At 41.4% G+C, this 12,896-nt stretch overlaps 1 protein-coding gene across 3 annotated transcripts in view; it reads right to left on the bottom strand.

Moving 5' to 3' along the window:
* Pcmt1 (protein-L-isoaspartate (D-aspartate) O-methyltransferase) overlaps positions 1-12,896 on the bottom strand; it is a 43,988-nt gene that overhangs the window by 15,798 nt on the left and 15,294 nt on the right. For 2 of the 3 annotated variants that reach the window (XM_042697785.1, XM_042697210.1), the window contains exons 2-3: positions 11,918-12,022; positions 9,784-9,815 (exon numbers count right to left, since the gene is read on the bottom strand). In XM_042697785.1, the coding sequence (XP_042553719.1) occupies positions 9,784-9,815; positions 11,918-12,022 (137 nt within the window). Of the gene's footprint in view, positions 1-9,783; positions 9,816-11,014; positions 11,181-11,917; positions 12,023-12,896 lie in introns of those variants that run through there. The other variant, XM_042698558.1, reaches the window with a different exon arrangement.

The raw sequence follows: 12,896 nt of genomic DNA, 5'->3' as shown, positions 1-12,896 counted from the left end.
GTGGTACAGCACTTGCCTTACATGTATGAAGCCTGGGTTCGATTCCTCAGCACCACATAAGCAGAAAAAGCTGGAAGTGGCACTGTGACTCAAGTTGGTAGAGTGCTAGCCTTGAGCTGGAGAGCTAAGGGACAGCATCTAGGCCCGGAGTTCAGCCCATGACCAGCAAAAAAAAAAGGTGTTTTTTAAAAAAAATAATAATAATGAACTAGTCAAACACTACCAGGGATAGAAAATTAAATTCAGAATGGGAAATTCTATAGGACAAAGAACTATCTTTGTCAATAAGTAATGCTTAAGAGAAGGGGTCTAAAAGCTGGATGTGGTGACATACACTGTCATCTCAATACTCCAAGGCTGGGATGATGATCATGAGTTTGGGGCCAACCTAAACTACATAACAAGAAGCTGTCTCAGCCGGGCACTGGTGGCTCTCGCCTATAATCCTAGCTACTCAGGAGGCTAAGATCTGAAGATCACCGTTCAAAGCCAGCCCGAGCAGGTAAGTCCTTGAGATTTTTTTTTTTTTTTGGTCAGTCGTGGGGCTTGAACTCTGGGCCTGGGCGCTGTCCCTCAGCTTGCTTCAGCTCAAGGCGAGCGCGCTCTACCACTTGAGCTACAGTGCCACTTCCGGTTTTCTGGTGGTTTATTGGAGATAGGAGTTTCACGGTCTCTCCTGCCCGGGCTGGCTTTGAACCGAGATACTCAGATCTCAGCCTCCTGAGTAGCTAGGATTACAGGTGTGAGCCACCAGCACCCAGCTTGTCCTTGAGAGTCTTATCTCCAATCAACCACCAGAAAACTGGAAGTGGCAGTGTGGCTCAGGCAGTAGAGCTATCATCACCTTGAGCTGAAGAGCTCAGGGACAACTCCCAAGCCCAAAGTTCAAGCCCCACGACCGACAAAAAGAAAAAAAAAAAAAAAAAGATGCTGTCTCAAAGAAAAACTATTAAAATTAAGTGATTTTTAGCTGTGCACCAATGGCTCATACCTATCCTACCTACTACTCAGGAGGCTGAGATCTGAGCATTGTGGTTCAAAGCCAGCCCTGGCAGGAAAAGTCTGTGAGACTCTTATCTCCAATTAACTACCAAAAAAAGCTGGAAGTAGAGCTGTGACTCAAGAGATAGAGCACTAGCCTTGAGCAAAAAAGCTCAGAGACAACACCAAGGGCTTGAGTTCAAGCCTTAGGACTAGCACACACATGTGCATACAGGCACGCACACACACTGGATTTTAATCACTAATTCAAAATAAAAAAGATGCAATGTCTGGACTTTATTTGGATACTGACTTAAGCAATTAGCTCTAAAAACCTTTTTCAAACATCTGCAAAACTGAACATGTATTTGGTACAACATTAAGGAATACAATGTGATTATAGTATAATAACAATGCAGACTTCTGTGAGTAGTCTTTGATATGTATATTATTTAGGCTGGAATATTAGACTTCCAGAATCTTCTGAAGGTCTAGAAATTTCTAATAAAATAATAAGCATTAGACTATAAAAAAATGAAAGTACTCAAGGAAACTAACTCACATAATATCTAGCTTTCCTTAATCTAGAAAGGAAGACAGAAGGGACTTGTCCAAGGTATGGACTGTACTGAGTTTCAAAGGTTTAATCAAATTTAAAAAATAATATATATCACTTGCACACAGGAGGTTTCATTGTGGCATTTCCACACATGCACAACATATCCTGACCAACCTTGTCTACTCTGTCTTCCCCATCGCATTCACTGCCTCAAAACAATTTCAGCAGGTTGCACTGTTTTATTTCCACACATGCAAAACAAGTTCAACCAATTCATCTTCATTCTGTCTTTGGTTAGCCTTCCCCCCCTTTCCTACTGGTATACACTCACCCAATGAGCTTGTTTTACTTTCCTGTACAAGATTTTCTTTTTTAAAGATGGATATGTTAAGTTCCATTCAGCTTTAAAATGTCAAGGCCTAGCCAGGCACCGGTGGCTCACGCCTGTAATCCTAGCTACTCAGGAGGCTGAGATCTGAGGATCTGGGTTCAAAGCCAGTCCGGGCAGTAAACTCCGTGAGACTCTTATCTCCAATAAACTACTAGAAAACCAGAAGTGGCGCTGTGGCCCAAGTGGCAGAGTGCTCGGGCAGTAAACTCCGTGAGACTCTTATCTCCAATAAACTACTAGAAAACCAGAAGTGGCACTGTGGCCCAAGCGGCAGAGTGCTCGCCTTGAGCTGAAGAGCTCAGGGACAGCGCCCAAGGCCAGAGTTCAAGACCCACAACTGACCAAAAAAAAAAAAAAGTCAAGGCCTTTGACTAGCTTATTCCATATTTTTATTGCTTTAGCTAATCTTTTTCTGTATAAACTATGCTCACTTCTAAGTTTAAAACAACATATTGTAAGGATTTTATTTTCTTTTTGTGCCCATCCTGGGGCTTGAACTCAGGGCCTAGGACTCTCATTGAGCTTTTTTTTTTTTTTTTTTTTTGGCTAAAAGCTAGCACTCTACCATTTGAGCCACTATTGCACTTCTGGCTGTGTGTGCGCCTGTCTGTCCGTGTGTCAGTATGTGTCTGTGTGATTAATTGGAGAGAGGCTTTCCTACCTGGACCGGCTTCAAACTGTTATCCTAAGGTCTCAGCCTCTTAAGTAGCTAGGATTACAGGCGTGAGCCACCAGCACCCAGCTAGATTTATTTTTTTAAGTTATGAAAAATTCAAACCCACAGAATATTTGGAAATACCACAAACATGCTTTTTTCCTCACATACATCCCCCATCTCTTTATACTGTGCCACGATGTTTTACCAAACCTTCTGAAAATAGACTGTGGCTATCATACTTCACTCCTACACACTTCAGCACACACCTGCCAAAAAACAAGATCTGCCAAAAAAAAAATAATAAGGACATCCTCCTTCACAACACTTACCTCAGATCCATATCATCCCTATCACCCTAGCAAAGACTGTCACCCTATATACCACACTTGGGTTCCTCAGTTGTCCTCAAAATATTCTTTGCAGATGTTTTTCTCAATCCTTTAAGCGTTCATGCATTTGCCAAATGAGAATATCTTCCTTCAACTCTCCTCTTCCACCTTCGTTCAGTTCTTCAGCACACTCACTATATTAAGAGTCCTGTCCAGTTGTTGCTACAGACAGTGCTCCACATTCTACATATGTCTATTTCCTCAGGGTTAGATTAAGCTAAAGACTTTTAAAAGAGCACTACACAGCTCTTGCTGGGCACCTCCCCTTTTAGCCCATCAAGAGGTGCATGCTGAGTCATCTACTACTAGACACTAGGCTGTTCGCTGTGGCCACTCAGGAAAAGCAGGTGACCAATAGATCACATTATTTTCAAGGCATTATTTTTATGAGTAAAAGAGAGACAAACTTGAAATCTTGTGAATATTTCTGTTCTCCAACATTCTTCCCCTTAATGGTTTTAAATTTACTGATTATCTTTGCCTATATTAAGAAGATTGATATAATTTTAGCCGGGTGCCAGCAGCTCATACTTGTAATACTAGCTGAGATCTGAGGATCATGGTTCAAAGCCAGCCCAGAGAAAAAAGTCCTTGTGAGACTTACAATTATTAACCACTCAAAAACTGGAAGTAGAACTGAGGCTCAAAGTGGTAGAGCACTAGCCTTGAGCAAAAGGCACTGAGTTCAAGCCCCACCACCACCAACAACAACCAAAAAAAAAAAGTTTAGAATAAAATTTTAGAATTTATATTATTCCCCATACATATATTAATTGACATTCTTCTGTTTTTTATGGCTTGATGCAATAGCTTACACCTGTAATCCCAGCTTCTCAATAGATGGAGATCTAGAACATTAGGGTTTAAGGTCAGCCCATGGAAGTGGCGCTGTAGCTCAAGTGGTAGAGCGCTCGCCTTGAGTTGAAGAGCTGAGGGACAATGCCCAGGCCCAGAGTTCAAGCCCCACGACCGACAAAAAACAAAACAAAAAAAAAAAAACTATATAGAGCACTCAGAACCTCGGCGATTTAAAAAAAGGTCAGCCCAGGCAAAAAAGTTAGATTATATCTCAACAACAACAGCAAAAATCTGGATGCCTGCCAGGCGCCCGTGGCTTACACCTGTAATCCTAGCTACTCAGGAAGCTGAGATCTGAGGATCACGGTTCAAAGCCAGCCAGGGCAGTAAAGTCCATGAGACTCTTATTGCCAATAAACCACTAGAAAACTGGAAGTGGCGCCGTGGCTCAAGCGGTAGAGCGCTTGCCTTGAGCTGAAAAGTGCAGGGACAGAGCCCATGCTCAGAGTTCAAGCCCCATGACTGACAGAAAAAAAAATAATCTGGGTTGCCTAGTGCTGGTGGCTCATTCCTATAATCCTAGCTATTTAGGAGGCTGAGATCTGAGGACTGCAGTTCAAAGCCAGCCCAGGCAGGAAAGTCAGTGAAACTCTTTTTTTTTGGGGGGGGGGGGGAGGGGTCATGTCGTGGAGCCTGAACTCAAGGCTAGCACTCTACCACTTGAGCCACAGCACCACTTCGGCTTTTTTCTTTTTGCTTATGTGGTGCTGAGGAATCGAACCCAGGGCCTCCTGCATGCAAGGCAAGCGCTCTACCACTGGGCCACCTTCCCAGCCCGAGTGAGGCTCTTATCTATACCAGAAGTGGAGTTGTGGCTCCAAGTGGTACAGTGCTAATCTTTTTTTTTTTTTAATATTGCTATTATAAAGTTGATATACAGAGGGGTTACAGTTATGTAAGTCAGGCAAGGAAACATTTCTTTTTGGACAATGTCACCCCTTCCCTTGTTCTTTCAAAGTGCTAGTCTTGAGCACAAAAAGCTCAGGGACAGCGCCCAGGCTCCACCACCAAAAAAAAAAAACAAAAAAATCTGGGTTTGGTTGCTTATGCCTCTCATCTCATCTCAGCTACATAGAAAGCTTACGTAGAAGGAGAGTAGTTCAAAGCTAGCTCAGACAGAAAAGTCTGAGATTCTTATCTCCAACTCACGAGCAAAAATCTAGAAGTAGAGCTGTGGCTCAAAGGTCAGAGAGTGGCAGCCTTAAGCAAAAAGGCCAAGTGAGGGCACGAGGCCCTGAGCTCAAGACCTAGTGCCAGCACATACCAACAAACTGCCACCACCCCCACACAAAAGATGAACGTTGGGCTGGGAAGGTAAAGATGAACGTTGGGCTGGGAAGGTGGCTCAGTGGTAGAGTGCTTGCCTTGCTTGCATGAGGCCCTGGGTTCAATTCCTCAGCACCACATAAGCAGAAAAAGCTGGAAGTGATGCTGTGTTTCAAGTGGTAGAGCCCTAGCCTTGAGCTGAAGAGCTGAGGGACAGTGCCCAGGCCCAGAGTTCAGGCCGCGCGACTGGCCAAAAAACAAACAAACAAACAAACAAAAGATGAATGCTCTACAATGTGAATTTCATCTTAATAAAGCAGTTTTGCTTTTAAATTTGAAAACTGTATCCTCTGACATGGAAACATTTCTGTTTTGTTTGGCAGTGACTGGATGCCTAGGACTAAACTTCAGGGAGAGGGAAAATAACACACTATTTCCTTTTACTGGGAATCAGTTCTCCAAAATAACTTTAGGATTAGGTGAAAGCTTCACATGCGTCTTCCTGTTTTGCTGTTTGTTTTGTTGTTGTTGTTTTTCAGACAGGGTCTTGCTATATATAGCTCAGGCTGTCCTAGCTAACCTTGAATATGCAATCCTCCTACCTCAACTTCCCCAACATTGGGATTAAAGATGTGTGCCACTACATCTGGCTCCTACACACCTTTCATTTGAAGTAGCACTTCAATTTGTAAAGTCTTAAGAAAATAACCTTTTTAAAATCATTAATTTCTTTGAATACATAATGTGTAAAGAAGCCATTCCTTTTCCATAGTTAAAAAATGAAAATAAAGAAAGAAATAGATAACAGATCTAGGGTATAGAGTGATGAGTTGATCTCATTTCTAATTTTATGCTCCAAGCATCTAATTTCCATGACATGGGACGACAGATAAAAATGCTATCTGAGAGCTGGTGGCTCACATCTGCAATCCTAGCTGACACATATGAGGATCATGGTTTGAAGTCAGTCCAGGCAGGAAAGTCCATGAGACTTACCACCAAAAAGCCAGAAGTGGGAGCTGTGGCTCACATAGTAGGATGGGATAGTACCCACACCCTGACTTTAAGCCTAGTATGGAAACACACACAAACACATACAAAAAAATGCTATCTTAGGAAAACATGTGTTTATATGTGTGTACATTTTTGCATAATACAAAATGCTCTAAATACTTTATTGAACTCTATTTTTCTGCTTGGTTCTTTGTGTTTGTTGGTTTGCACACAGTCTTGCTATGTAGCCTAGGCTTGTCTTGAACTTGTGATGTAGCCCAGCCTCAAACTTACGTATTCTCATGCTTCTGAAATTACAAAAATATGCCAGCATTCCTGGCTTCTACTTCATATTCCTTGAAGCCCTTGTCATATTTGCTCTTACAGAGCTCCCTCACTTAGCAATTCCACAGCATTTAACTCTATGGATGTACTATAATTTGTAATCATCTACTATTTATAAGCTATTAGTAGTTTCTGGTTTGGTTACTTTTTTTTGGCCGGTCCTGGGGCTTGAACTCAGGGCCTGGGCACTGTCCCTAAGCTTCTTTTACACAAGGTTAGCACTCTACCATTTGAGCCACAGTGCCACTTCTAGCTTTTTCTTAGTACTTTATTAGAGATAAGAGTCTCATGATCCGGGAGCTGGTGGCTCACACCTGTAATCCTAGCTACTCAAGAGGCTGAGATCTGAGGATCACAGTTCAAAGCCAGTCTGGGCAGGAAAGTCCATGAAACTCTTATATCCAATTAACCACCAGAAAACTGGAAGTGGTGCTGTGGCTCAAGTGGTAGAGCACTTGCCTTGAGCTGAAGAGCTCAGGGACAGCACCCAGGCCCAGAGTTCAAGCCCCACCACCGACAAAAAAAAAAAAGTCTCATGGACTTTTCTGCCCAGGTTGGCTTTGAATGAACCAGGATCTTCAAGTCTCAATCTCCTTTATAGCTAGGATTACAGGTATGATTTGCCAGCACTCAGCTGTTACTGCTGTTTTATTGCTATTATAATCATTGTTTTCTATGAATTGCTTTTATTTTGTAATTTCACAACTATACCAAGGGAAAAATATCTTAAAACTGGAAAGATGACAATATATTTATTTTACATTTTGATAGTGCCAACTGCCTTCCAAAAACATTCAACTTTTTCTTCCATCAGAAAAAGAAATCTGAGGGCTGGGAAGGTGGCTCAGTGGTAGAGCACTTGCCTTGCATGCTCGAGGCCCTGGGTTCGATTCCTCAGCACCACATAAGCAAAAAGAAAAAAGCCGGAAGTGGTGCTGTGGCTCAAGTGGTAGAGTGCTAGCCTTGTGCTGAAGAGCTGAGGGACAGCACCCAGGCCCAGAGTTCAGGCCCCACGATCGGACAAAAAAAAAAAAAAGAAAAGAAAAAGAAATCTGAGCCAGGCTTTGGTGGCTCACGTCTGCAATCCTAGCTACTCAGGAGGCTGAGATCTAAGGATCGCGCTTCAAAGCCAGCCCCCACAGGAAAGTCCCTGAGACTCTTGTCTCCAATAAACCACTTGAAAACCAGAAGTGGCACTGTGGCTCAAGCGATAGAGCACTCACGTTGAGCTGAAGAGTGCAGGGAGCCCAGAGTTCATGCCCCACAACCAACAAAAAGAAAAAGAAAAAGAAATCAGAGCTGGGCGAGTGCTAGCCTACGGTACAAAGAGACTCACAAACAGTGTCCAGGCCCTGAATTCAAGCTCCAGGACGGAGGGGGGAGAAAGGAATTTGAAGCTGGGCACTGGTGCCTCAAGCCTATAATCCTAGCTACTCAGGAGGCTGAGATAAGAAGATCGTGGTTCAAAGCCAGCACAGGCAGGAAAGTCTGTGAGACTTTTATCTCCAACTAACCTCCAGAAAACCAGAAGCCATTTTTTTTCAACTTTTATAAGTCTCCTGATTTTTTGTTTAATATTGGTTTACTAAATACATATACAGCATTTTTAGGATAAAGTTTTGCTAACTATATAGAAAAGTATTTTTAGAATAAAGGGGTTTCTTGGTGCTGGTCCTGGGGCTTGAACTCAGGGCCTGGGTGCTGTCCTTGAGCTTTTATTTTGCTTAAGGTTAACCCTCTACCACTTTGAGCCACAGCTCCACTTCCAGCATTTTTGGTGGTTAACAGGAGATAGGAGTCTCAGGGACTTTCCTGATCAGGCTAGCTTAGGATAAAGTTTAAATAAGAACTAGGCTCACCCCTGTACTCCTAGCTAATCAGGAGGCTAAGATCTGAAGGTCATGGTTTAAAGCCAACCTAGGCAGAAAAGTCTTTGAAACTCTTATCTCCAAGTAACCACCAAAAAGCCAAGAGATGGAGATGTGGTTCTAGTGGTAGAGTGCCAGCCTTGAGCAAAAAAGCTTAGGAACAATGCGCAGGCCCTGAGTTCAAACCCCAGGAATGGCACGCATGCACACATACATGTGTGCACGCGCATGCACGCACACACACATTCAAACAAGAGCTTCTCAAATGCAAACACATGAAGACAATGAGCTATTATCCATTCCATCAAAATTCAACAGAATACTCATTCAAATGAATGATAAAAATTCCCCCAATAGACTAAAAGTGAGAGATTACTTAGAACAGGTCCTTGTCAAAGTTGTCCAGCTTCATACTAACCATTCCCTCAGGATTTTTTCCAATAAAATATGAAATACAAGCTGGCAACTGGTGGCTCATGCCTTTCATCGTAACTATTGAGAGCTGAACACACTAAAGTTTAAAACCAGCTCCAGCCGGAAAGTCCATGAGATACTTATCTAAAATTGACTACCAGGGCTGGGAAGGTGGCTCAATGGTAGAGTGCTTGCCTTGCATGCATGAGGCCCTGGGTTCCATTCCTCAGCACCACATAAGCAAAAAGAAAAAAGCCGGAAGTGGCACTGTGGCTCAAGTGGTAGAGCGCTAGCCTTGAGCTGAAGAGCTGAGGGACAGCGCCCAGGCCCAGAGTTCAGGCCCCATGACTGGACCCCCCAAAAAAAAAAAAAATAAATAAAATAAAATTGACTACCAAAGAGCCTGAAATAGAGCTTGGTTCAAAGTGCTTGAACCCTAGCCTTAGGCACAAAAACTCAGGAATAGCACCTAGGCCTTGAATTCAAGCCCCAGGATTGGCACCAAAAAAAAAAGTGAAATACTCAACTTGACACTTCTATATTATGGTCATTGTACTATTTAAAATTTCCTCTCCTTTAATTAGCTCATCACTAAACAACCTGTCATGCTTAATTTTTAAATGTCACTGATGCTGGCAGACATCATAAGTTTAATGACAGTTTCTATCAATCTCTCTCCTAAATACCATGAATAAAATAACATGTACATTATCACTTTACATAATTTACAGATAAAAGAACTAATATTAAAATTTTTAAGACTTTGGGGCTGGGAAGGTGGCTCAGTGGTAAAGTGCTGCCTTGCATGCATGAGGCCCTGGGTTCGATTCCTCAGCACCACATAAGCAAAAAGAAAAAAGCTGGAAGTGGTGCTGTGGCTTAAGTGGTAGAGTGCTAGCCTTGAGCTGAAGAGCTGAGGGACAGCGCCCAGGCCCAAAGTTCAGGCCCCATGACCGGACCCAAAAAAAAAAAAATTTTTTTCTTAAGACCTTTTCTCCCAAGAAAATAGTCATAGAGAAAATGTTGATCATTTTGTAATCAAGTGAGCAAAGTGAACTTACCATGTGTGGAGCGCTGATTGTTGCTTGGAAACCTGCAAAACAAGGAAAGAACTACTGACACACTCAGCTGCAAAAGCATAACAAATATTTATGTGCCCCTTTTCTAACTTCCATACATTGTTTCTCACAAAATAGTTTTTATGATCTCAAAAAAGTAAACGTTAGAGAACTGACACAGTAAAAATCAGAAAATATGACTGTGCCAAAGATGAATGTGCATATCTAGTAAAGCAGTTCCCTCTTTTTTTAATTAGCTAACATTAGTTGTAAAGGGTGGGGGGGGAGTCTACTGTGACATTTCCATACATGTTATAAAGGTATTCTAATCAACTTTGCTCTTCTTGTCACTCTCCTCCATCATATTTTCCTCTTTTTTTTTTTGGCCGGTCCTGGGGCTTGAACTCCCAGTCTAGGTGCTTTCCCTGAGCCTCTTTGTGCTCAAGACTAGTGCTATACCACTTGAGCCACAGTGCCATTTCACAGGCTTTTTTTGAGTAGTGTTACTGGAAATAAGAGTCTCAGAGACTTTCCTGTCAAGGCTGGCTTAGAACCACAATCTTCTAATCTCATCCTCCTGAGTAGCTAGAATTACAGGTGTGGGCCACTGGGCCCAGCACATTCTTCTTTTCTAAAAAAATAAAAAACAATTTTGACTGGTTTAATTGTCCTATTTTTATATGTGCAAACAAGCACATATAAATGCGGATCATGTTCATCCTCACTCACTTTCTTAGTCCTCCTCCACTTGTACTGGTGCCCTCCAACCCCTGTTCCCTATTTCTGAAAATGCCCCCTCTTGTACTGCTACCTAAGAAGATTTTTAATTTTCTTTTTAAAATTTTTCCAGACAGGTTTTCACTATGCTGCCCAGGCTAGCCTTGAATTCACAATCATCAGTCTCAGCCTCCCAAGAAGCTATTTATATAGGCTTTGTACCATGTATATTTGGGAAGGATTTCAATAATAAAAATTTGATTTTTTACTTATTTTTTCTTCAGTTTACCAAAACTAAATAAATTTCATGTATAATATGTAGGCAAGATTTTTGTATAAAGTTTTTTTTAATATTTCTGACAACTTAAAAAAAAAACTAGATAGCCAAACTAGCTGAAGAGATGAAAAACTAAAATGACCTTCTTCGCATTATCTAATGTTAACTCATGATATATTTTAATGGCCTTTAGCTTTTAGTTTCTTTTCTTCCAGGGTTACTTTCTCAAAACTTATTTACCTGCTTCTGCCTCTGAAGCAGTTTTCACTGAGCGGTGGTAGCAGGTGCCTTGGGGTTCAGAAGCTCCCCAGGATCTTCTTGCTGACTGTCACGGTGCTTCAAAAGAAGACAGCATGGCAGCTGGCCGACAGAATCCTGAGGCACTTCTAAGCCTCAAAGGCGCCCACTGCCAAGGCTCAGCCGTTCAGCAAAACCTGCTTCAGGAGGAGGAGTTAAATACGGAACTTTCTAAAAACAAATAAAAGCCAGAAAATCAGGACAAGTAAAGCAGAAAAGTCATATCAGTTATGCTGACTTCCTTTAAATAATGATTTTAAAAATCAATGCTAATGTGAAAAGGACACTCAACAAAAACTTGTTTTCATTTAATTAAAATAGCCTAACAATTCTTTATCATAATGCATATTCATAATATGCATTATTTGAAAACACAAAAAAAGATACATCATTGTATTAATATGGATATATTTGGGATTATGAAATTTACTGAGACATAAAATTCAAATTTGTAGGATAATAATGTGTGTCTCAGTATTTTCCTTTTATGTTTTATTTCCACATGTGCATGTATGTGTATGGGTGCAGACGCATGTATGTGCAGGTTGGTACTAGGACATGAACTCAGGGACTAGGTGCTATCCCTTAGCTTTTTTGCTCAAGGCTGGCATTCTACCAATTGAGCTACAGCAGCACTTCTGGCTTTTTGCTAGTTAATTGGAGATGAGAATCTTATAGACTTTCCTCCCTGGGCTGGCTTCAAACTGTGATTTTCAGATATCAGCCTTTTACTAAGTAGCCAGGATTACAAGTGTGAGCCACCAGCACCTGGCCTTTTTTTCTAATAAAAAAAATATATAGGGTAAATAAAGAAAAGTGTGACATTTTCCAGACTATAAAGCTTACCTATTGATTGTGGAGAATCCATATAAGGGTTACATTTTGCATAGTGGGAGCGGTCAGTGGCCAGCATCACTTCAAATACTTTCTCTGTCTTGATGATTCCATTTTCTGAAATGAATGAAGCAAGTATTTCAACCAAAGAATGACATCCAGTGTATTTTATAATTATTACTGTGGTTGCATTGTAGAGACTAGACTAGAAGAAAACATGATTGAAAGTCACTGCAGTGGTCTGGTTAGTAGTAACTTAGTCTTTAATGATGACAAGATGGAGAAATGTAAAAGGATATGTGACATTTAGTAGACAATATATACCTGGGTAATAGGATTTGGGAATGGCAGTGGGAGTAACAATTGCAATGCAGAGGTTACTCGAGGATTTGAGAAATTCTGGAGAAGGGAAACAGTTAAGGAGGTAAAGGATAAGTTATGGGTTTAATTAGTTACTATAGATCATACAAGAGAAGTACTCAGCAATCAGACACCTAGGTAAGAGCTCAGGAAAGAGATCTAGGTTAGAAATACAGGTTTTTATATAAATGTCAAGTGAAATAATATAAATTTACAGTAGCCAGGGAAGAATACACAGGGAAGAAAAAATAAAAACAACAATTAAGAGATGTACAAAAAAATTGAAGCCTTCAAAGCCACACTGGCAGGATAAAGACCTGTCAGACTCTTAAAGAGTCCAAGAGAAGTGCACTTTCAAAGAAGGAAAATAAGGCCAATAATGATACCATTTGGCTTCCCTACAATTGTTGGTTTGTTTTGTTCTTTTGCTTGAACTCCAGGCCTTGTGCTTTCAGCTTTCTTGCTCAGGGCTGGCACTCCACTACTTGAGCCATGCCTCCAGTCCAGTATTTTGCTGGCCAATTGGAGATGAGGTCTAGCAGACTTTTTTGCCCAGTCTGGCTCCAAACTGTAATCCTCCAGGTCTTAACTTCCTTGACCCAGTAGCACTCAACTTACAGTTAGTTCTTTA

Source organism: Dipodomys spectabilis, unplaced genomic scaffold (assembly GCF_019054845.1).
Source record: "Dipodomys spectabilis isolate Male_0828 unplaced genomic scaffold, ASM1905484v1 ptg000001l, whole genome shotgun sequence".
NCBI classification, from domain to species: domain Eukaryota; kingdom Metazoa; phylum Chordata; class Mammalia; order Rodentia; family Heteromyidae; genus Dipodomys; species Dipodomys spectabilis.
Note: the sequence above shows the minus strand (reverse complement) of the source record. Positions and strands in the feature narration are given on the sequence as shown.